This window comes from Hypanus sabinus, chromosome 9, assembly GCF_030144855.1.
Source record: "Hypanus sabinus isolate sHypSab1 chromosome 9, sHypSab1.hap1, whole genome shotgun sequence".
Taxonomy (NCBI): domain Eukaryota; kingdom Metazoa; phylum Chordata; class Chondrichthyes; order Myliobatiformes; family Dasyatidae; genus Hypanus; species Hypanus sabinus.
Genome location: NC_082714.1, coordinates 105,027,593 through 105,053,070, shown reverse-complemented (window position 1 = coordinate 105,053,070; position 25,478 = coordinate 105,027,593). Strand labels below are relative to the sequence as shown.

Sequence of the window (25,478 nt, the reverse complement as noted above, 5' to 3'; positions counted from 1 at the left end):
GCCTCGGGGATGACCTCCTGCCATCGAGAGACCGGCAACCCTTTTGACTTAAGGGCTAAAAGTGTGGCCTTCCACACTGTGGCATTCTCCCTCTCCACCTGTCCATTCCCCCGGGGATTATAGCTCGTGGTCCTACTAGTAGCAATGCCCCTAGTCAGCAGGTACTGGCGCAGCTTATCACTCATAAAGGAGGACCCTCTATCACTGTGGATATAGCAGGGATATCCAAACAGAGTGAAGAGCTGGCGCAGGGCTTTTATGACGGACGTGGCAGTGGTGTCGGGGCAGGGGATGGCAAAGGGGAACCGTGAGTACTCGTCGATAATGTTGAGAAAGTAGACATTGCAGTCAGTGGAGGGAAGGGGGCCCTTAAAGTCAACACTCAGTCGCTCAAAGGGGCGGGTGGCCTTGACAAGTTGCGCCGTTTCAGGATGGTAGAAGTGCGGTTTGCACTCACTGCAGACTTGGCAGTCCCTGGTCATCGTCCTGATGTCCTCCAGGGAGTACGGCAGGTTCCGGGCTTTCACGAAATGGTAAAATCAGGTGACCTCTGGGTGGCAAAGATGTGCATGAAGGGCGTATAGCTGGTCGAGCTGTGTGCTGGCACACGCTCCCCGGGATAGGGCATCAGGGGGCTCATTGAGCCTTCCAGGCCAGTACAGGATATCATAGTTGTAGGTGGAGAGTTCTATTCTCCACAACAAAATTTTATCATTTTTGATTTTGCCCCACTGTTGGTTGCTGAACATGAACGCAACTGAGCGCTGGTTGGTCAGCAAGGTGAACCTTTTGCCGGTGAGATAGTGCCTCCAGTGCCTAACAGCCTCCACTATGGCCTGGGCTTCTTTCTCCACCGTGGAGTGCCGAATTTCAGGGCCTTGAAGGGTATGAGAAAAGAATGCTACTGGCCTGCCTGCCTGATTGAGGGTAGCAGCAAGCGCAAAATCAGAGACGTCACTCTCTTCTTGGAAGGGAATGGTCTCGTCCACCGCATGCATTGTTGCTTTGGCAATGTCCCCTTTAATGAAGCTGAAGGCCGCGCGGGCCTCAGCAGAGAGGGGATATGTGGTAGACTTGACCGGGGGCGGGCCTTGTTTGCATAATGGGGGACCCATTGGGCGTAATAGGAAAAGAAGCCCAGGCACCGTCTGAGGGCTTTGAGGGTGGTGGGAAGAGGGAGTTCTAACAGGGGGCGCATACGGTTGGGATCAGGGCCAATGACCCCGTTCTCCATGACATACCCAAGGATAGCCAGTCGGGTGGTTCCGAACACACACTTGTCCCTGTTATAAGTAAGGTTCAGGGCTTTGGCCACTTGGAAAAATCATTGGAGGTTGGCATTGTGATCCGGCCAGTCGTGACCACAGATGGTGATATTATCCAGATAGGGAAATATGGCCTTCAGTTGGCACTGGTCCACCATCCGGTCCATTTCCCTCTGGAAGACAAGAGACACCATTTGTGACACCGAAGGGGACGCGCAGGAAGTGATAGAGCCAACTGCCTGCCTCAAAGGCGGTGTAGGGGCGGTCCTCTGGGCGGATGGGGAGCTGGTGATAAGCGGATTTCAGATCTATTATCGAGTACACCTTGTACTGGTTGACCATATCCGCGATGCGGGGTAGGGGGTACGCGTCAAGCTGCGTGAACCTATTGATGGTCTGGCTATAGTCCATGACTATCCTATTTTTCTGCCCGGTCCGAACAACAACCACCTGGGCCCTCCAAGGACTTGTGCTTGGCTCAATGATCCCCTCCCCGAGCAGCCGCTGCACCTCTGACTGAATGAAGGCCCTGTCCCCCGTGCTGTACCTCCTGCTGTTAGTTGCCACAGGTTTACAGTCGGGGGTCAGGCTGGCGAACAGCGGTGGGGGAGGGATCTTGAGGGTTGAGAGGCTGCAAGTGGTGTCAGTAGCGCAGCTGTCGGCATGGTGCTGGGTGGGATGAGTGGGTCGGTGTGTGTGTGTTGTCAGTAGCGGGGTATATGATGAAGTCCCACAAAACAGGATTCCTGACAGTGAGTGGTGTGAGGGGCCCGTCATATGCCATAGTCACACTTTCGAGGTGGCTCTGGAAGTCCAGCCCCAATAGCACAGGCGCGCACAGTTGAGGCATGACCAGTAACGCAAAGTTCCGATATTCTGTGCCCTGCACCACCAATGTCGCTACACAACCCCCCAGATGTCTGTGGAATGCGACTCAGAAGCCAAGGTGATCCTCTGACTTACCCGCCGTGTCACGAGTCCGCAGCATTGCGCTGTGTCCGGGTCAATAAAATTCTCAGTGCTGCCCATGTCAAACAGGCAGCTAGTCCTGTGCCCCTCCACCAGGATGTCCATCATTGACCTTGCAAGCTGGTGTGGGGCTAGAGTTGAGCCTCCGTCTTGGTACCCGGTAAGCACCGGTGGGTCGGGGGCGGGGTGAGGTGGCGCCGGCAAAGATGGCCGCCCCATGTCTCGCATGAGGCGGGCAGGCAAGATGGCGGCCCCCAAGCCTCACACGCAGCACTGCCCGACCCCACTCGTGGTTCAGACTTAAAGACCTTGGCAAAATGGCCCTTCTTCCCGCAGCTGGAGCAGGTCGCTTCTTGGGCCAGGCAGCATTTTCGGGGGTGCTTTTCGAGAAGTAACACTGCGTGGACTTACGACTGGCAGCAGCTGTGGTCGGTTTCGGGGAGTTCGTGGACTCGCGACTGACAGCGGCGGTGAATTCCGGCGGCGGATCGCGCGGCTGGACAGCGTCAGCGTTGTGCAGAGCAGCCTCCAGCGTGTCGGCCGTCTCGATCACCGAGCGTAAGGTAAGATCGGCATTTTCCAGCAGCCGCTGGTGTACGTACACTGATCTGATTCCCATAAGGAAGGCGTCTCGTACTAGCAGCTCTGTATGTTATTCCACCATCAGTCCTCTGCAGTCGCAAGTTCACACGAGTGTCTGTAGGGCTCGGAGAAACTCAGCGCTCAACTCGTCGGGTCGCTGTCACCACGTCATTAAGCGATGTCTTGCGTAGACGTTGTTCACCAACCATAGGTACTGTCTTTTGAGGGCGTCCAGTGCCCCTTGGTAGGTCGGCAGGTCTCTGATAAGGGAGAATACTTTCGGACTTACTCTGGATAGTAGTATTTTGTACATTGTGGCAGGCTCAGTCACTGGAATCGCTTCCAAGTATGATTGGAAGCATGCAAGCCAGAGTTCAAAGGCAAGAGCTGCTTCTGGGGCTTGGGGGTCCAAGTCTAATTTTTCCGGATGTAAAATACTTTCCATGTTTTAAAACTTCCAGGCAATAAAATTGATACACCATCAATAACTCTCCGAGATATAGGCTTTTATTGGCTGGAAGAAAGAACAAGCAGCAATTGACCACCACACTACATCCTGGAGACTGAGACCGGGCTCAGGCTCCAATCACCTTTATACCAGGGGCCTGTGGGAGGAGCCACAAGAGCAGTCAGCAGGGGGGGTGTCCAGACAGGTATATGTAGTTCACCACAACCCTGTAATCTTTATAGAGTAACAAATGCAGAGGTGCAAACAAAATTCAGGCAGAGATCAAAACATCCAGAGAAATCCAAAAATCTAAATCAGGAAAACTCACTGGCACAATCTGGCAACAAACAGGTGAAAACACAGGACTGAAATACACTGAGCAATAAACAGAGAGGCAGATGATAGGTGGAGCACAATGAGACATAGGTGGCAGCAAAACAGGCAATAATGAGAGGCAGATGAGAGATGGAGTACTCAGTAATGCAGGGGCCAGAGTAGAGCAGGAGCGGGGACAAGAGAACTTGGCAATACAAAACCACAGAATGACGGCTAGGGGGAAACACACAAAATATAAATAGAGTTCAACTGGAGGTACTGACAAATTGCTATATTGAGATCTTTGTGACAGACACAGTTTAACATGGGAAGTTTGTTAAGATACAACTGCCATTATCGTGTAGTACTGCATATTTGATTATCTGAAAAGCATTAGATATTTTGATATTATTTGAGATTCTTTTGGGGGGGGGGAAGAGGACTATCTTTATTTCTATCTTTGATGTCTCTTTTTTCCCCTTTCAAGGTTCTTTTGAAGACCCTGACCTGGAGTTACACGCTGATTGCAGAAGTGGGGCCCGCTGTCAGGACCTCACGACCGGCCACATTTAGAAATGCCAAGGATGCAGCCTGGAGGACTAGCACAGCAACAGGGTGCCAGATTTTTGTGGCTCTGGAGGCAGGTGGATTCGAAGTTGGTGCCACCACTTATGTGTCGTGACAGTACATGGAAGATTGAAAGCAGTGAGCTGGCTGCTGGCTGTGTGCCCAGACTCCAGTTCTTTGGGTGCAGAGCTCAGAAAAAGTGACGCCAGAGACTTTTAACATCATAAATCAGCAAGTTGTATGTTATGTTTCTTCTCTCACTGTGAAACTGGGACACCTCTTTTTTCCTTATTAGGGAGAGAGAGAGAGAGCCTGTGGTATGTCGAAGTATCGGGTGAACAAGTAGTCTTTGGGGTACTGCAAAGTCTGTGTGTTTATTGATGCTTTGCTGCATGATTGAGTGCTCAGTGGAGGAGGGGGAGGTCATTGTCTTACTGTCGCTTATACATGGGAGGTGGGGAGCTGCAGGGGCTTTGGGGTTCTAACATTTAATTGTCATTGGTTCTTTGGGGCACTCCTCTGTTTTTCATAGATGTTTGTAAAGAAACAGAATTTCAGGATGTAGATTGTATCCATTTCTCTGACATGAACTGTACCTATTGAAACCAGAGGGTATACTTCCTTTCTTTGTTCCACACACCGTCTCAGTAGGTTGTTGGTCTGCCAATCACTATAAGCTTTTCAAGATATACTGTTGCCCCAAAACAACAAAATGTGATGTCACAAAAGTCAGTGATAATAAATCTGAGTCTGAATCACTGCCCTCTGGCTGAAGAAATTCATCTCAGTTTGAAAGGGACCTCCCTTTATTCTGAGATTGCGTCCTCAAACCTCAAACACTGCGACCAACGAAAACATCCTCCGCATCCACTCTAGCTGGGCCTTTCAATATTTGGTAGATTTCAATGAGATCCCACCTCCCAGTTCCTTTACTGTTCCCTTGGATTCTGCACTCTCCTACCACCTGTGCCTGCTTTACAACTGGGATATGTGACATCATTCCCAGTCATCGAGATGCCACCAGGGCTGCTGCCCACCATTCTGCAGCTCATCCTGAAACCATGACATTATTGGTCTATCAAAGGGTTCAAGTCAGGCTGGGTCCTGAAACCTGTCTTTCGCTGTCTCTTGCTTCTTCTTCTTTTGTGCTAATGGCGGCTTGCACCTATCAGGAAGGCGCATTACCGCTACCTACAGTAATGGAGTATGACAGGACCCACGTAGGGGATCAGATCCTGCCTTCCAAACCTGTTTTAAAAAGTACACGACTTAACTGTCCCTGCCTCAGGTGCCAGAATATCCTGCAAAACCTACCCAGTAATTGCCTAAACCGCTTCCCACGTTCGGATGAATATGAGGCACACCATGATCACATGTTCTGATCTTACAAAATTCACACCACCCATTCTCATGTTTAGCAACAAATGCAAACCCACCTGTCCAAACCTCTGTCTGGTCAACCACACATCCTCCCTCCTATTCCTCTCCTGGACCGATGAAAATAAATTGTAATAGCACCTTCCTGACCCATTCCTATCCTACAATTCTTGTCATTTCCCAATCCCAGCCAAGCTAACACGAGATTTGTCTTCATACTTTCCTGCAATGACTATAATATCTACCTCTGACTCAGTATGTGCCTGTTTTGCTATAACATCCGCCCTTTCATTACCCGACACACACCCATCTGTGCAAAACTACTGCTATTCCCACACCAAAACGTACAGGATGAAATACACTTCCACCAACAGAACAGGTTCTTGATTCGCGAGTCTGCACAGGCGACCGCCATGTCGCCCTTCTTTTCCGACCCATGCAAGGGAGCGTCGTCGTCATCACCGGAGGGGCGCGCGCTGGACGTGACGTCCGGAGGGCGCCACTTCCGGCCGGCGCGGTGTGACGGCGGCTGCGCGGACGGGGCCCGGTTGGTGTCGCGTCGCTGTTTATTTTGAAACGTCCCCCGGCGGGTGGCGTGTTCTCGGGCAGTGGTGTTGGCTCGGCTCGGCGGTGGGGAAGGCCTGGGCAGGTTGGTCCCTCCTTCTCTCTCTTTCCTCGGGCGCGGGCGCTTTAAGTGACAATGTTGTCAGCCAGCTGTCCGGCAGCGCTCCGCCCCCCTCAACCCCACCATTCCCGGCCGGGTCCTCACTCACACAGCCAGTCTCGTCGAATTCCCAGTCCTCCTCCATAATCATCACATAGTGTCCTCTACCCTCTCATTATCCTTCAGCCCTTCCCCCTCCTCTCCTTCCACCTATATGCCCACCCTCCCCCTCCATTCCTCTGCTGCCTCCTACTCCTTTCCATCATGCCCACCTATTCTCCAGTCATGCTGTCCAGTGTTCTCCTTCTAACACCCCCTCCCCCTTAGTTGCTGCTCCATTATCTCAGTGGCACAGGCACTGTTAGTGTTTTACTTCCATGACCGGCGAGGGGCGGTCAAGTTCCCGGGGATGTGGATTAGCTGATGAGCACACTTCATTTAATAATTCCTGTCTGTCTTCGAAAAAATTTAAGGTAGTAATGGAAAGATCATTAATTTAATTAAAAAAAGTTACTGTGTGTAGGCTTAACTGTGGAGTTAAAATGCAGTCAAGTGAAATTCTTACTGAATTGGGCAGTGGGATAGTCCGAGTTTGTAAGTTTGCTTGGCTCATATGCAGATTTGTAGAAGAGAAGCTATCCTTTACTGTTATCCCTGTTGTTTTGCTCTGTTGTATGGCTACATGGTGGATAATAGAGGTACAATGACCTACAATTTTTCTGGAAGTTCTTTTTTTTTAAATCTCAGTGGATGACCCGTTATGTTGAAACATTGATGCTTTCCTCGACCCCGTCTCCATTCTAAGTTCTACATTCACCCTGCTGAGATCTCTTGGGTCCTTTCATTTTAATTCACTCCTTCCTCTTCTAAACTCCAGCAGTTAATTGATCCTGTAAATTCCACCAGGTGGGGTGTAGGTGATACTGTGGAGTTGATGGGTATCTGAGAGACTAATGGGGAATGGGATTGTCCTGAAACCTGGCGAAGACTTAATGGGCGTCAGCAGCACTTCTACAGCAAAACCTCTCCCTAGGGTACACCCTAGTCTCTTATTTTGCTTTATCTCAAATTGTGTGTGCATAATAATCCAGAAACTAACTGAGGTTTTGCTCTGAACAGAGTCTCGTCCTGGCCTGTCTTGTTGATTCCAAGTCTCTGTGAGAACTGCAGTTCTCAGCTGCAGGGGGTTGTAAGGTTGTTCCCAATACCTGCTCAGACAAGCCATATATTTAAACTCTAGACTGTGACTGTAAAGAGTGTAATGAATTCCTCCTGACTATTCTATTCCCTAGTACTACCTTGCTTCCTTTATTTTCCAAGCTATCCCGCTACTCCTTCCCATTTTAAATAATCTCTTGTGCCATGCTCAAACTCTGCAGTGCATTCGCATAAAACCTTAAATGTTTGACCAGAACAAAAGCTTGTGCATACTACTTTCAGAGTTTGTGTTCTGCTTGTAGTTTTCCTTCCCTGACTAATGGAATTTAAACTGCTGCCTGATTTGAAGGATGTTACTGGCCTTTGAATAAACTGGTGCAAGTAACAGAGAAAATCAAAATGCAGTTGTGAAAAATCTGAAATGTTGTCATCTTGGAGGTAATTGGTTTATTATTATCCAAATGCACTGAGGTACAGTAAAATAACCTTTGTTTTACATGCCATCCATAGGTATTGTTTCTTTACGTCAGTGCTTTGAGGTATCACAAAGGTTCAGAAATCCTGTTACAGAGAAGGTACAGGCAGACAATCAGGTGCAAGGCAAACGGCCACTTTATTATATTGGGGGTTAGATGCTGCTCTTGATACTGGTGGTGAGTGCTTTCAGGCATTTTTTTAAAAAATCTTCTGTCCAATAAGGGAGGGTAGAGAAGAGAGCATGTTTGGGATGTGATAGGCTGCTTTACTGAGGCAGGAAGATGTATAGTCCACAGCACACGAATTCAGGCATCTTCTGTGGAAGGAAAAACAGTAATGTGCCATGTCAAAGACCTCATGGGTGATCTATTTACATTTAGGGAATGTTTCATTTCAATGGCTTTTCATGATCCTAGAGGCCTTTGGAGCAAATTAAATGATTTGTGGTTGCTGTTATGAAGAGAAAACAGCAGTTAATTTGTGAGTGATGTTTAAATAACCGTTTATTTTAATGATTGAATTACAATTCTGAATGGTGTGTTTCATGGCCACTTTTTGAGCATTACATTTTCAGAGTTACTGAATTCCAGTATCCAAAAAGTGGAGGGAAAATGTCTCAAACTTCCATTTGGCCCATTAAGTCTATGCTGGCTGTTGAAGCCATCCTGTTCTCATACATGCCCATCAGCCTTTTGCCTACCCCCAGGATCTAGTTAACCTACCTAGTAGCTTGCATTTGGGATGTAGTGGGAAACCAGAGTACTTGGAGGAAGCCCACTAGTCAAACGTGCCAATTCCTGACACCTAACTACAGATATGCTGCATCTGAAGCTGAAATTTCCTTTCTTCCCCTGTCTCACGTTCACAAGTTCAGTTGCTAGGTTCTGCATAAACTCTTTTGACTGAATAGGATGCTCATCTGTCTTATCAGCCAAGATTAAAGAAACAACTTCATATCTACTGCTTTTGTTCAGCTTGTTGCTATGTAAAACATTTGTTCTGTGAATTCTGGTGTCCGGTTTCAGTACTGACTGTTTGAATTTCAGTACACTGTTGTCGAGGTGTACACTGCAGATGGCACAAATTCTGACATCCATGTGAAGCAGGGTGCATCTTGAATTTCAACTGCCTGCCCTTCAATTGGACAAGCACTTGGGGCCAAAACTTAAAGAGCCAGTTTACTTGTATCCAGACCCTTATGAGTAAAGTTCTTATCTATAAACCTAGTCATTGTGTTACTGTGTCTATCAAGAAGGGATTCTTATTGGATTCAAGCCAAACAGATTGATATAGCCTGTTTAGGGCACCTATGCCGCAGTAATGACTGGCTGAGATTTCTACTGCATTCTCTTGTATAAGCTCTTCACTCACTTTGGTAGCAGAATTGTGGGTTCCAGCTGCAGAAGCCTGAGACCACAATTCTAACCTAATAACATAACACTAAGGCAGTGCTGCAGTGGCTGCTGATGGTTTGCACATATTCTTCTGACCTTTAATAGGATTTATGTGGAGAATGGGTTGCATAGTTTGTTTAATCCCTCAGGTTTTGATGATGAAGATGATCTAATTGAGGTTTTAAAATAACAGGATGAAGCAGATACGAAGAAGCCAATGGGATAACCAGAAGAGAGTTTAGTGTTGAGCTGAAAGCAAATATTTCCTCCCTCTAAGGGGCTATGACTTCTCTATATCAATGGCATTTCTAATAATGGCCTATTTAAAATAAAGAAAATCAACATTTTGGCTATATATGTAGGTTCTGATTAGTAAGGGCATCATAGATACAGGGACAAGAGAAAGCAGGACAATGGGGTTGAAAGGAGAAATGCATTCGGCTGTGATGGAATGCAAAGCAGAATGGCATAATTCTGCTAGTGTGTCTTATGTTCTAATGTCTTGTCTCTACTCTACAGACCTCTTCAGGGGAGCTGAAATTTTGAGCTTTAGATCCTGACTTTTCCCAAGCCCAAAAACTATTGGTGCTTTTGGCCCAGATCTACTAATGATTGTGTATGACAAATCTGAGGCCTCAAGACTTTCAGGGGCACACAAAAGCTGCTCATTTAGAACAAAGTTATGAAGATTCATGTACAGATTCCCTCAGGTTATAGTCTCCGATTTTCCTTTCATTCAAAGGAAGAGTCTATGGAATTTAAAGACTTTTGTCAAGTTGGGGTGTTGGTAAATCCAAGGCATGCAATTGAATTGCTGTACAAATGGAGCAGCATTTGAAGCACAAAGACTGACTGGCCTGATCTTGGTTGCTTGTCTTCATATTCACAAACAGAAACTCTTTGCTAGTGTTTTATTCCCTAAATGTTCTTTCTGTGAATTTATTATTATACTGAAGTAGTAATGGCCTTTTTTATCTGAAAGAATTTTGTTTTCCTCTGTCCAGGTGTATGAGTGCATCCATTTCCAGACTCGGTGTCCTTGGTGATTTGGATCTGTCTCACAACACTTCGTCTCTGCAAACACCATGCGCCCAATAACTAAAGACTGAGAGAAGTTGTGATTCCAGAGGGAGTTGTGGGAATGGCTGGACACTTCCGCAGCTATGTTTGGGATCCCATTCTCATTGTGTCTCAGATTATCCTAATGCAGTGCATCTACTACAGCTTCTTAGGCATCTGGTTGGCTGTGGTGGACAGCCTGGTGCAGAATGGTCGATCACTTGATCAAATATTTAGTTATGAGGTAAAAGTATTCATAAAGTAAAATCCTTTCTTGCAAAAGATTCTGAATATTTCCCTTCTGCAAGTTGAAGCACTGAATTATCCTCCTTTCTGGGGAGAAAAATGAAATGAAACCTATGAATGTGTTTAGTGTATAGGAAGCTATTTGTACAGTCTTGGATAAATACCAATAACTGAAAATGCTACTGATTTTCAGGAAAGAATTGTGCAGGCAGTTGATGTTTCACTGTCTGGGTTTGTCTTGGGTACAAGTAAGTTGGACAGTTTGGTTCCGAATAAAGAAGCTTCTAGGGAGGTAAAAAGCATAACTTTTGTACAAAGGTTCAAAGGTCCAATTTAATGTCAGAGAAATGTGTACAATATACATCCTGAAATGCTTTGTCTTCGCAAACATCCACAAAAATAGAGGTGTCCCAAAGAATGAACAACAGATAAACTTAAGAACCCCAGCTCCCCACTCGTGCGGAAGTGGCAGTAAGCAACAATCCCCCCCCCCAACCCCCCCACCGGGAAAAAGAAAGCAAGCGTCACCCAGCACTCAAGCATGACCAAAACAATAGCAAAGAGACAGACTTGCAGTTACCCCAAAGACTTTGCGCTACACCCGGCATTCGACATACTGCAGATTCGCTCTCTCCCTAATAAGAGAAAAAAGGTGTCTCCATTTTACCAGCGAGCAGGAAGACATAACAAACAACTGGCCGGTTTACGATGTTAGAAAGTCCGTTACGTCACTTTTTTCGAGCTCTGATCGCGAAGATCCTGGGTCTTCGTGCCCACAGCAGATATCCTGACTCTCCCTACAAGTCTCCTGTCATGACACCGAGCCTCGATCTGCCCATCTCAAGAGCCCCGAGATCTTAGACTTACAAATTTGAGCCGAGCTCTCAGCCCAAGCCCTTGGCTACTGAACGTCAGCCAGTCCTGAAACCTCAAGAACGGGTCCCATTCCTGCAAAGAACCAAAGTCAGCGTGTAACTCCAGGTCAGGATCTTCAAAAGAACCCTGAAAAGGAAAAATAAAGATATTAAAGATGGAAATAGAGCTGTTTCTGAAGATGCAAGCAAAGGAGTCACTGTTTAAGCTATCTTAACTCCACCTCCAACTCCGTCAAGCTGGAATGTTTACTGGGCCACTTGATTTTTTTAGACAGAATGCAAGCATATTTTAAACTGATTTTTTTTTAACTAGGATCACTTTACACTCCTTTTAATCTGATAGGGTAGAGAAATTGCCAAACAGTACTAATAAAACTGTAACAATCTGAATGCATGAAATCTCAAAAGGTGATATTTCCTAATGGCTACCCATTTCAATTCAAGTTCCCATTCCCATTGTGAAATGTCTTTCCATAGCCCCCTCTACTGCCAAATTCAGGTTGGAGGAACAACATCTCATTTTCATCTAGAGTTGCTTCTTTTCTCATGGCATGAGCATTGATTTTTCTAACTTCTGGTAATTTTTTTCCATTCCCCATTCTGTTTCCCCTCTCACCAACTTCTAGTGCCTCTCCTTTCTTCCATAGCCCACTGTCCTCTCCTATCAGATTCCTTCAGCCCTTTACGCCTCCCGTCTATCGCATCCCAGGTTCTTACTTCATCTCCTGCATTACCCCTCATTTTGCTTCACCTATCACCTGTCAGCTTGTGCTCCTTCCCTTTCCAGTACTGTTGCAGGGTCTGGGCCTGAAACGCTGGCTGTTTATTCCTCTGCATGGATGCTGGATGACACCCTGGGTTGCTCCATCATTATGTGTGTTGTGCAAGATTTTCAGCGTTTGCTGAATCTCCTGTTTTTATGGTTCTAATGAAGACTCTATTTCAACGCAACCAAAGAAACCTCACTAGCTTATCCCTCTTCTTCATTACAATTCGGGAGGGTAGCATCCATTCTATGAGGTACATGTATAGCAAAATGTACAGAGGCTTAGTTGTGAATAGACCCTGTCTGTGGTGGGGGGAAAAGCTGCAAACAAATCCCTAACATCAGCTAGATGATACAATGCTTTGAGAGTTAAATCATTTAAAACTTATCTTAAAAGGCAGGTAATTCATGTTTTCATAAAATCATCGAAAATTTGAGAGGAGGAAGCTTTGTCTGTACCAGTTAGGGAAGTTATTGTTATCCCACCTTCCAATACTTTGATCTGTAGCCCTGCAGCTCACAGTTCTTTAAATACATAATTAAGCACTTACTGAGTATGGTGAGGATTTCAGTCTTAATTAAGTTGACTTCAAGACCCCAGCACCTTTTAGGGTAAGAACTTCATCTCACCTTATTCCTTTAATTATCTTAATTTTAGGCCTAGTAATTTTTGACCCCTTAGCTGTTTGAAATAAACCCTTTATACAACTTTCTACATAGTCTCCTCTGTCACCACTATTCCAAAGAAAACATTCCCAGCCTACTGAGCGTTTCCTCAGCCTTTGTTCTTCCTGCCAATCTCTTGTATAATTGCACCATCTGTATGAGGTAACCACAACCACACACAGTAATAGAGCTGTAATATTGCATGCAGTGCCCTGTGAGAATCTCAGAATCAGATTTAATTTCACCAGCATATGTCGTAAAAGTTGTTAACTTTATGGCAGCAGTACAATGTAATACATAATAAGTAAGGAGAAAAAATATTATATTAAATATATATACATATATCTCTACTAAATTGTTAATTTAAAATAAGTAGTGCAAAAAAAAGTAGAGAGGCCGTGCTCGTGGGTTCAATGTCCATTCAGAAATTGGATGGCAGAGGGGAAGAAGCTGTTCCTAAATCGCTGAATGTACCTTCTTCCCGACAGTAACAATGGGAAGCAAGTGGGGATCCTTGATGGTTGCGACCTTTCTAAGGCATTGCTCCTTGAAGATGTCTTGGATACTATGGAGGCCAGTACCCAGGATAGAGCTAATTTTACAACTTACTTCCATCTTGTGGAGTAGCTGCCCACCCCCCCCCCCCCATACCAAATGGTGATGCAGCCAGTCAGAATGCTCTCCACAGTACGAGTATTTAGCAAGGGTGCCTAAGACTTTTGCACAGTACTATAGTAATTTTATGTATTACACTGTACTGTTGCTGCAAAAAAAAACAAATTTCATGACATATGTGAGTGATGATGAACCTGATTCCAGTATGGGTGTCTGTTGTAGACTGAGAGTGGGAAGGGGGCAGGGAGAGGGGAATCATGGTTGGGAAGAGGAAGAAAGCAAGGGAGGGGAGCAAGAAGCACCAGAGGGACATTCTATAATGATAAATAAACCAATGGTTTGGAATCAGATTACCTTGCCTGATGTTATAGGGCTGCACGTGTCTGCACCCACACCAACCACACCCGCCACTGACACATCATCTCTGCCACCTGTCCCAGAACCCTCTCGCAGCACTCTACCCTCACCGTTCCCAGTGTGCTTTGCTACTGCCAGATTTACGAAGTTGCTCTCTGCTCCATGTAGACATTACTCTGCAAAAGTCTTGGATATCCTAGCTATATATATGTGCCATTATAGGAAAACCTTCCTACTGTTCTATTTCAGCTAATTAAGTCCTCATCTGTCTTCCCTTAAAGCAGTTTTTTTTAATGCCATGGACCCCTGCCATTAACAGAGAAGTCCGTGGACCCCAGGTTAGGAACCCCTGCCTTAAGGGTCTGTGGAGTTACACTGAGGTCCCTCTATTTCTGCATTCCAAATATCCTCCCATTTATTGTACACTCACTTGACTGTTGCTCATTGACAAATACATTATCTCACACATCTCAGGAGTAAATTCCATTTACCACATTTCTTCATTGTCTTCCCACACACACGCACGCACACCCTTGAAGCTGAAACCTCTGTTACCTATATGGCCACGTTTCTAATATCTGCAGTCTTTAGTCTAAATTATTAATTAAAACAATGAACTAAATGCTGACCTTGTGGAACCTCATTGGTCACAATTACCTTCACAGCTGCTGGAGGAGCTCCTTGGGTCAAGCAGTGTATGTGCCTGTGTGGAGGCAGGAGGAAGGAACCAGGAACATTTTGGGTTGTGACTCTGCATCGAGACTAAGGCAATTTTGCATCTGATTTCCTCTTGTAGGATCCCATGCGCCTTTCCTTTTGATCAGTAGACCATTGAAGAGCGCATTTCTCCTCGTTACTGCCTCAAAATATTCAATTAGTTTAATTTGAAGTCCTTCCTGCTTGTTTGTCTATTCCTTTAACTGCTGGAGTTTTATCCACCTTTGAAGATGCCAAGCATGTTAATGCTTTCCATTTTACTATATATATCCATCCCACCCACTTTCCTTCAACTGCAATGTGGGCTTCTCTTTCTAAATGCCAACCAGCAATTAATGTACAGCTCGTAAGCATTGGAGCATAGGAACTGGATTAGTTTGCTCATTGCACCCCCCCCCCCCCCCCCAACCTGCCATTGTCCTAACCAAGGCTGTTCATTTAATACTAGAGAAATTTGAGATACCCATGTAAATTGTAGATGCTCAATAACTAACAAATGCAAGTTTTACAAAAATCCTGCTTTTGTAAAACAAACACAGATCAAGGGTTCCCAGCCTGGGGTTCAGGAACCCGTCGTTTAATGGTCGGGGTGCACGGCACAACAAAGGTTGGGAAACCCTGCAGAAGATGAATTTGAGGACAGGCCTTAAGCCTGGAAGTACTTTTTTTTTAACATATGCTGTCATTGGTGGCAAAATCCAGGCAGTAATAGTCATTGTAGAAGACTTTATATTTGAAAATGAATTGGTAATGACAGTGATGATAGCCCATTCAAAGTAAAAATGCCACCATACTTTTACTGTTCATGCTCTCCTACTCCACTGAGTTATCCAAGCTTCACCATTGGCTACTGTTATTGTTTCACACATTCATTTAAAAATGGTCAGTAGTCTATGCACAGAATCAATAAAGCAAAATGCATCAACATTATAAAATATTGCCTGCATAGCTTTATTGTTCTAAAATAAATGTATTTTATAAAGCACATTTTCTAAGTTTGTTAAAAGTTTTTTGATATGCCAAAAATGTTTTATGTTAAGATGGGTTCTTACATACTAGAACTTGGTGTGTTCTCATATTGCTGTGTGGGTAAATAACCCTAAAGTACTAATGTTTCTTTGGAGTAAATTACTGACTCCTTTACAATTAAGACTACCTTTTGCATTACAGTTGATATGTTCTGGAATAAAAATCCTAACCAGCTAAACAAGTGCATGGCAGTAAATTTAAACTATACTTGCTGTGCTAAGTTGGAAAACACCTGGATAGAAGCCTAGTTCTTGAAGGGTGTTTTATTTTAATTCTCTTTTTACATTGATTTCTTTGTGATTTAGGTGTTGGGGTTTTCCACGGGTCAGGGGAGACTTTCAATGATGGCCTTTGTCCTCAATTCGCTCACATGGTAAGTATGTGTACAGATTAGAGGTGAGGAAAGAATTGCACTTTATCCAGGCTGCTTTAACATTCCGTGACAGTTTGTTTTACTGAATGCCCAGCGACAATAGTATTTAAGGATTCAACATTCACTTGAGTTGTCATTTAAACCCATGTATAACAATATCTAAAGCTAGTACTTTCCTTTTGTCTTTAAGCGTATCATACTTGAAATTTGGATTTCTCTCCCTCTATTCATTCCTCCTTCACCCATCTTTACTGGAAATTTTAATCTTGTGTGACTTGCTGTCAAGATTTGTTAGAATTTATGAAGCACCTAAGGAGAGTTAATAAATTAAGGGTACACACATCCAACTTGTTCATGGTCTTATTTTTAAGAAGCAAGGTATCTTCTTAAGATATCAGCAGTGGTTATTTTATATTTGCCAAGGTTATGCTTTGTGTGTGTAATCTCTAACTGATATGCCTAGACATTGATACAGAGTTCAGTGTTGAAGTTTGTATTGCTTTTAGGTTACAGAAGATGATTAAAAGTTATCATTATCTTTCCTTACTAAATTTGTAACTTAGATCATTAATGATGCTCAGTCAATTTCTATATTTAATTATCTTTGACTTTGCAGCATTAACTACTTGCAGGAACCCAAGCTGTTGAGCATTTAATTGTTTTTTGCACTTCTTATGGTTAAATAAAATTTTACAAAAGGTAAAATGTTATTCTTCAGAGACTTGTGCTTTTTTCAAATTACTTTGTGTAAGGATTTGCTGAGGTGCAGCTATTGCTAGCTTTACAAGCAGGTTTTAAGGAGAATTTTAGAAGAAAGAATTTGATCTAGGAAAGAATCGCACTACTTTGAGCCTCTAGTTGGCTACAATTAAAATAGATCTGAACAGCATAATAATCTGAGTTTATAGTATTGGGGTGGATTTAAGTTAGGGAAGCAGAGGCCATGAACTGATTTGAAAATGAGGATGAAGATGCTAATTCTGAGATATTTGTTTCTTAGTCTGAAAAGTCAACTGTTGAGATAATTTAGCTACAGGTAGCCTCAGCGGCTAAGACAGATTTGGAGCTAGGTGATTAATAGGACAGGATAGGCCCTTTGGACCATAATGTTGTGCCAAATTAATTAAACCAATGACTCTTGATTAATCTAAACCTTCTCTGCACATTGACCATAGCTCTTCCTTCTCTGCATATTTATCTCTAGCTAAGTCTCCTAAACACTCCTGTGCAATCGAAAAGCACTCCTCTGCCAGCACCCTTGGCAGTACATTCCAGACTCCCAACACACCTTTTAAAAAATAAACTTGCCGAGTACATCTTCTTTGTACTTTCCCTCTGCCACCTTGAACATATGCTCTAATACTCAGCTTTTCAACACTAGGAAAAAGGGAGTAGACAGCCAGTACATGCATGTCCCACATTATTTTAAACTTTTATTAAATCTCCCCTCAGCCTCTGCCCCAACATGTCCAACCAAGTAGTATCCAGGTAAACTGCCTCTGCACCCTCTCCAAAGTCTTCACACTCTTTCTATAATGAGGTGAACAGAATTGAAGGCAATGCTATAAATGCCCAACTAGTTTTATGAAGCTGCAATACAACTTCCTGGCTCTCAAGCTCATTGCTGAGAAGCAAGCATGCCATACACTGACATCATCATATCAATGTGTGGGGCCACTTTTAGGGAGCCACATGCCTGGTCCTCAAGATCCCTCTATTCGTCGGTGTTGTTAGTGAACTCTGTATTCCCCCTTTATCTTGGAGCTCCCTAGGTGCAGTACCTTATATTTGTCTGGATTAAACGCCATCTGTCACTACTTCCCACTTTTCACTTCCCCTGTATCTGCAACTGATCAATATCCCACTGTATCCTTTGGCAATCTTCTGGGCAATCTGTGATGCCACCAATCTTGATATCTGTAAATTTACCTACCCAGCACACTTTAATTCAAGTAGAGAGTCACCTCTACTTTCTGTCTTCTATGATCAAGCAAATTTTACATTCAGTGAACCAAGTCACCATGCATCTTAATTTTCTAGATAACCCTACTATGCAAGAACTTGCTGAATGCCTTACTAACATTCATGTATACAACATTTACTGTCTACTATCAATCACCTCATTACCCCCTCAAAAATCAGATTAATCAGACATGACCTGCGTTGCACTAAGCCATCTGATTAATCCTAATTAGCCCATGCTTCCCCAAATGCTCAAATACTATCCCCTAGGATCCTCTTCATTAGGATCTTGGTCAAGGCCCCTCTAATTCCATCTCTAGCCTCCAGGGTATATACTATCAGGCCCTTGGAACTTCCACCTTAATGTTTTGACACCTAACACCTTTTTTTCTAATCTCAGTGCTATAGTATACCATGCTTCACTTTGATCTCTCCTTTATTCTCGAACAGTTTGATCTCTCCTTTATTCACCAGTTCTCTCCTTTATCCCTGAACAGTTGTACCCCCTCTCTGGTAATCCTGTTGTTCTTGGTGCATGTGTAGGATGCTTTGGGTTTCTCTTTAATACTATTCACTAAAGACTTTTCATGACCCCTGCGATCTCTCCTAAGTTCCTTCTTGAGTTCCATTCTGGCTTCTTTAAGGACAAGACCCTTAAGTGTTGATGAGCAGAGGGACCATGGGTCCAGGTTAATAGCTCCCTGAAGGTGGCTACACAGGTCAATAGGGAAGTTAAGAAGGCATATGGCATGCCTATTAGTCAAGGCATTGAGTTCAAAAGTCAGGAGCTTCTGTTGCAGTTTTATAAAATTCTAGTTAGGCCACATCTGAAGTATTGCATACAGTTCTAGTTGCCACATAATAGGAAGGATGTGGAGGCTTTGAAGAGGGGGCAGAAGAGATTCACCAGAGTGCTGCCTGGATTAGAGGGCATGTGCTACAATGAGAAATTGGGGAAATTTGGGTTGGTTTTTTTTCTGGAGCAGCAGAGGCTGAGGTGCAATTTGATAAAGGTTTATAAGGATATGAGAGGTGTAGATACAGTAGACAGACAGTATCTTTTTCCCAGGGTTAAAATGTCTAATACCAAAGAGTTTGCATTTAAGGTGAGAGAGGGTAAGTTAAAGGAGATGTGAAGGACAGGTTTTTACATGTGGTGGATGCCTGGGATGGTGTTGAGGTAGATATGATTAGGGGTTTTTAAGAGATTTTTAGATAGGCACATGTATGTGAGGGAAATGAAAGGATATGATCATTGTGTAGGCAAAAGGGATTAATTTAGTTGGCAACTAATTACATATTGGTTCAGCACAACCTTGTGGGCCAAAGGGCCTGTTCAGGTGCTGTGCTGTTCTGTCACTGTTGGATTCAGCTCCCTAAGCCTTACATAAGCTCCAACCTTTTTGGCTAATTTTGCAGCCTCTCTACCATCCCTCTTATTGGAACAAACTTGCCCCAAACTGTGCCACAGGTCTTTAAGCAACCTCTACGTGTCAGATGTGGATTTACCCAAAAATAGCTCTTCCCAATTAACTCTTTCTTGAGATGCTGTCTTAGTCTGCCATCCTGAAGTTAAGTTCCTGCAAGTTCCACCCTATCTTTATTCATAGCTGTTTTACAATTGTGATCATGGTTTCCCAAGCATTCACCCACTGAAAGGTTATTTGCCTAGCCAGGTTCATTCCCCAGACTCAAGGTCCAGATTAGCCTCCCTTCTAGTTGGACTTTTCACAGTGTTTCAGGAAACCCTCTTGGACACACCTAACAAATTCTGCCTCATCTAATTTTATTCTGCTAAGGAGTTCCCAGTCTATGCTGACCAAGTCAAAGTCACCAACAATGATAACCTCGTTGCTTCTTTCCTTAATTTTACTGCAAGCCTGTTCTTCAGTGTCCCTATGGTTATTTGGGGTCAGTATAAATCCAAAAGAGTGATGGAATTTTCCTTATTTTTGAATTCTACCCATGAAGATTCAGTTGATGTCTCCAACTAGTATTTCAATTCCTCCCCATGTCATCTAAAACATTGAAACCCTGGAGCATGAAGCAGCCAGTCCGGTCCCCCTGCATACTTGTTTTCCTTGGTAGGTGAGGCTGGGGATGTTGAGAGATTCTGTCAAAGTAGCCATGGTTAAGTTCTACTGAATGTGTTGTAGATGGTAGATTAGTTACTGTGGATGTTTATGGTAGTGAATGCCAAACAATCTCAGATAACTAAAACTTCTTTACATTTTGCTGTGTGCAAATGTAACCTTTTCCTGTTTCCTTCACTAGCGCACTTGGTTTGTGGTATTTTATCCGGAGAGGAAAGCAGTGTTTGGATTTCACCGTGACTGTCCATATCTTCCACTTTATGGGCTGTTGGATCTATAATTTGCACTTTCCCACAGCACTGACCTGGTGGCTGGTGAACACTGTGTGCATTGCCCTGATGGCAGTGATAGGTGAGTACCTGTGCATGCGGACAGAGCTGAGAGCCATTCCTGTGAACGCTGGGCCCAAATCTAACCTGTGAGCACAGCTTCTTGGATTTGTCTAGTCACGACTGAAACTGCTGCAGCAACCAGTGTTAAAATGGATTGTGACAACTTCTATCTCAATGTTAACAAGACTTGGTGCACATGTGTTTTTGTCGCCGTATATAACCCTTCTGGATAAAAGAGTCCTTTGTTTCTATCAAGCCTTTCTACGCATGGAACTTTCTGGATTTCGGTGGATGGAGTTGGTGTTTGGTGACGGAGATCACAAGCAAGAGACGTATACAGTTGTATAAACCGATCTAGATCTGGATTCACTGGGGTTTCCTTCCAGTCAGATTTACTGAGAGTCTGTTGTGCTGCTTTTATTTCTAAGAGACCCCCACATACTGGATTGCTCCAACATTTTTCTCTGATTTGTCTTTGCCTGATCTAAATTCCCTTTTACATTTGACATTGAACTTGTGCACAGACTAATTATCTGCAAACTAGAAACCTGTGTCTCAAATATCCATTCAATAAGAAGTGTTGACTCTGTCATCAACTGACCCCTGGAATCTATTGTAACACTGGATGTGTCTGGCATTGCGTAGATAAGCAAAAAATTAAGCATATCTTGTTTTGATATTGACATGTTATCTCCTAACTAGTGTAAGATGGTTTTAATTAACTGGTAAAGGCACTTTGAAAGGCTGGTCCTGGATCTGAGGACTGATACCTATGCACAGTCCAGACTCTAGTGCCATGTTTAATTAACATGGTATGCAGCTTGATCTCTATTTTGTTTAAAAGACAATGAGGAATAAATCTATTGCAGTGCTTAAATATAAACTTTTTAGTTCTTGGTTCCAATCACTTCTTGCAAAGATAGTGGGCTCTGACTACATTAGGCATATCTGTCACCATCTGATTTCCACATCCTACGTGATGATTCTTGTTAGGGTTTGGTCACCAGTCAAGTCATGATGGAAATTTGGGCAGTGATGTTGAAGAGCTGTTCAAGGGATCTTCTACCTGTGTTTATTGGATGCATCTCATTTCATTAACTGCGCGTAATAATCCCCAAAATCAAAGAAATAGACACATTATAAAAAAGGTTTTTTGTTTGTGCTGTATCTAGATTTGATCACTGCCTCCAACAGTTTTCATAATGTTTGAGAAATGGGCTCTTGCATCTGTTGTGTGAAATAGAGACATTCACTGCTATGTTATTGCCTGTCAGGACTTTCCACATAATGAGTTGCACCTTGGTAGGGGGGGTTAGTCATTTTAATATCAGTAAGAGTAACAGGCATGAAAATCATAGACTCTGAAATGTGATGTAAGGAAATTGTGTTATGGAGCATGTGAATTGTAAATAATAAATCAACTGAAAAAATTAGGAGCCCCAGTAGTATCTAAAGAAAGATATAATTTGAAAAATGGGATGAGAAAAGACCATTCATCTCCCCAAAGTTCAAAGTAAATTTATTAAAGTCTGTACATGTTACCTTGAGATTCATTTTCTTTCGGGCATTAACAGAAAAAAGAAATACCTAAACAAACACTGGCAAACAACCAATGTGCAAAAGAAGACAAACTGTGCAAATAAAAATAATGCTGAAGACATGAGCTGTAAAGAATCCTTGAAAGTGAGTCCGAAGGTCATAGAATCATTTCAGAGTAGTGATGATTGAAGCCTGATAGTTGTAGGATAACTTCCTGAAACTCTGTGTCTGTCCTAAGGCTTCTATATTTCCTGCCTGACATCATTCCATCGTATCATTGCTGATCTCTGCCTCAATACTTACAACTCCTGTTAGTCTTTTCCAGTAGAAGCTTAGAGGTAAGTTTCAGTTAACCCACCACAACCAGTATTTGTGTTCCAGGTTCTTCCTCCTTCCTCTTTGTGATATAAAACCAAAAAAAAAAGTTTCCAGGTTTAAATCCTAATAGAATTTAATTTTGATTGTTTCCCCAGTTCTATATGCCCTCAGTGATTTCTTGCTTCCAACAGCTCTCCTAATTCATAAGCTTTTCTTCAGTCTTCCTCGGTTGGCTTGCTTTCTGCATTGTTTTGATCATCGTGACTGTTTAATCACACAATGAAACCTTTGCCTTTTAGCAGTATAATTGGTTTTGTACTGTACAAAAACTCAAGCGGTTCCCATTGTTTTAACAGCTTAACTTTCAAAAGAATGATATCTAAAATAAATTTGATCAGTTGACCTTTTCCCCTGTTGAGTTAATAGTGATCACTTTATTGTCTGTCTAAATTCTGGCTTGTGATTCAATACTAAATCCCATATAATCTACTCATGTATTGGTTGGAAGACAGGTTCTAGAAGTGCATTGCCTTTGAGTTGCTTTGCTTCTGCCAGATACATAATATGAACATTCAAAGTCTCCCATAAATGGAGAAAAAGCAGCTCTCGAGGATGGCTTTAATTTCAGTACATGTAGGTTGCCTGATAAAATCTCCTTATTAACTGTAATCTCCTTATTAACTTTAATCTTAATTTTTCTTCTGAAATAATTATCCAACTTTTTTATTTTAAAGGGAGTTGCCCCTGAGGAAATTGTAAATAACATGAGAATATTCTGAACAGTTAGCTCTTTCAAAGTTCAAAGTAAAATTATCAAAGTACGTGTATGTCACCATATACAACTGTGATAATTCATTTCTTTTGGCCATAAGCAACAAATCTTTAAAGTAATAACCATAACAGAATCAATGAAAGACCACCCAGTTTGGGTGTTCAACCAGAGGGCAGAAGATGACAAACTGCAAATATAGAAAGAAAGACAGTAACAATTAATATTGAGAACCTGAGATGACAAGTCCTTGAAAGTGAATGGATTGGTTATGGAATATTTCCATGATGAGGCAATTAAAGTTGAGTGAAGTTATCCCCTTTCGTTCAAGAGCCTGATGGTTGATGAGTAGTTACTGCTTCTGAACCTGGTGGTGAGAGTCCTGAGAATCTTGTACCTTGCCCCTGATGGCAGTAGTGAGAAGAGAGAATGTGCAAGGTGGTGGGGGTCCTGATGATGGATGTGCTGAATGTAGGGAAGGGCTTTACCTGTGATGGACTGGGCTGTATCCATTACTTTTTGTAGGGTTGTCCATACAAAGGCATTGGTGTTTCCATACTAGGCTGTGATGCAGCCAGTCACTATACTCTCCACCACACATTGATAGAAGTTTATAAAAGTTTTGTATATCATGCCAAATCTTCACAAACTCGTAAGGAAGTGGCAGCACTGCTGTGCTTTCTTCATAATTGCACTTATGAGCTGGCCCAGGGCAGATCCACTGAAATAACACCGAGGATTTTAAAATCACTCCTCTCCACCCTCTGATGACCCAATGAAAACTGGTTCATGGACCGCCTGTTTCCTCTTCCTTAAGTCAATAATCAGCTCCTTGTTCTTGCTGACATTAAGTAAGAAGCTTTGGTTATGGCACCACTCAGCCAGATTTTCGATCTCCGTCTGACATGTTGATTCATCACCTCCTTTGATTAGCCTACGACAATGGTGTCTCTGACAAACTTGACCCATTTCATTATGTTTGCACTTACTTCAATTACCTTTTCATCTCATCAGTTATGTTCATTTGCTGCATTACAATAATTAAAAATATTTGTATTGTTAATGTAGTTAAATATAACTCTGTCTATCCTAATGTAAGTGTGGCAACTGAATTTGATATGATAAATTTAAGCTTGTTGTTAGTTGCACTGTGTCATTAGGTCCACTAGGAGGGGCTCCTATCTAGTCAATTCCTATAACTGTTGCTATAAGGAAACTGTTGTCTGCTCCCTTCCTTTCCAGTCCTGATCAAAGGTCTTGGCCAAAAATGTCTCTGCATTTCCCTCCATAGCTGCCACTTGGTCTGTGTGGGCTGCTTAGAATTTCCAACATTTGCAGAACCTCTCACCTCAAACTCATCAGGATACTGGATGTTGAGCTGATTAATGGTAAAAGGAGTAAATGCTGAAAATATTCAGCAGGTCAGTTAATATCTGGTGGGAGAAAGAGACACTGTTTTGTGTTGCTGACGTTTTTTATAACTGGCAATGTTTAGAACGTTGCTCTGCTTTAAGGTGCAAAGAAGGGAGGGAAAGGTGCAGAGAACAGGTCTGGGCCTTAGGGTGGAAATGAAGCAAAAATGCATGATGCAAGTCGGTGTCAAATGAGATAGGGTGAAGAAGGCTTGTTGGTAGCAGCTGATCTGTGGAGGACGTGAATAGAGGAACAAGAAACAAAGCATACTAAAACAGATACAGAATGCTACAGTTGCTGAATATTTGAAGTAGCAGCTGGTGGGAAGTCTCCACCTTTGTTGGTCAAGGAATCCTGGTCATCTCATGAGCTGATGTTCCGGTGAAACATAATAAACCTACAAATGCAGGTCCGTGAGCAGGCTGTCATTCCACAAAGCTGTTGGGTTTGCTATGTGTGATCAACCCCTGATTCCTTAAGATTGTCATAGAGTTGGGGAGGCAGTGGGAGTGAGCTCCGACTACATATTAAATGCTTCCAATGGCATGCGCCTCAAATTGCCTCTGACAACCAAATCCAGCTTCTGGCCCTCACAGGTACTAAGCCCGGCAGAACAGTTTCTGCTGATTAGAGAAGGGGCAAAGCTGGATTACTGGTGCCTTAAAACCAGTTGGTTTGGGCAGATGGGGCCAGTCAGCTGCGTTTAGCAGCTCATCTAGGAGAAGGAAAACTCTGATCTCAAACCTCGGCTGCCAACTCATAGAGAAGGCTTTGGGAGTAAACCTGGAGGGGAAAAAATCCAGAGCTAGAATCCCTAATGCATGCCAATGTTGAGTTTAATGCTGATTGCCAACTCCCACGACACCCCTGGTGCCAAACTGTATTGGTGGCTACCATTCCTTTGGGTTCATAAGCTGTTTTGCGAAGGGGAGCCTGCTGCATGGGCAACAGCTTGCTGTGCATATCGTACTGCCCAGGCTTATGAAAAACGGACACAACAAGGATGCAGCATCCATGGTTGACCTCAATGGAGGACCTCAGTGATCAACTCCTTAAGGACTTCACATTTGGCAAACATACAAGTGAATTTAAAAAAAAGGGGGGATTTCCAAAGTTTCAAAATACATCTTCAA

General features: G+C 43.3%; 1 protein-coding gene across 2 annotated transcripts; it reads left to right on the top strand.

Annotated features, from left to right (window-relative positions):
• The first annotated feature begins 6,016 nt into the window (after positions 1-6,016).
• sys1 (SYS1 golgi trafficking protein) lies at positions 6,017-24,074 on the top strand. Of its 2 annotated transcripts, none has more exons than XM_059980360.1 (4): positions 6,017-6,172; positions 10,221-10,519; positions 15,852-15,919; positions 20,156-24,074. In XM_059980360.1, exons 2-4 carry the CDS (start codon positions 10,358-10,360, stop codon positions 20,394-20,396), a joined length of 471 nt encoding a protein of 156 aa, XP_059836343.1. In that variant the 5' UTR covers positions 6,017-6,172; positions 10,221-10,357; the 3' UTR covers positions 20,397-24,074. The 2 variants fall into 2 exon arrangements, with proteins under 2 accessions (XP_059836343.1, XP_059836345.1); XM_059980362.1 differs by lacking the exon at positions 6,017-6,172 and adding an exon at positions 6,212-6,660.
• Positions 24,075-25,478: the final 1,404 nt, after the last annotated feature.

Coding starts and splice junctions, on each gene's coding strand:
- sys1 (XM_059980360.1), top strand. CDS start 10,358: ATGGCTGGACACTTCCGCAGCTATGTTTGGGATCCCATTCTCATTGTG. Junction 10,520..15,851: donor ATCAAATATTTAGTTATGAG/GTAAAAGTATTC, acceptor TTTGTGATTTAG/GTGTTGGGGTTTTCCACGGG. Junction 15,920..20,155: donor GTCCTCAATTCGCTCACATG/GTAAGTATGTGT, acceptor TTCCTTCACTAG/CGCACTTGGTTTGTGGTATT.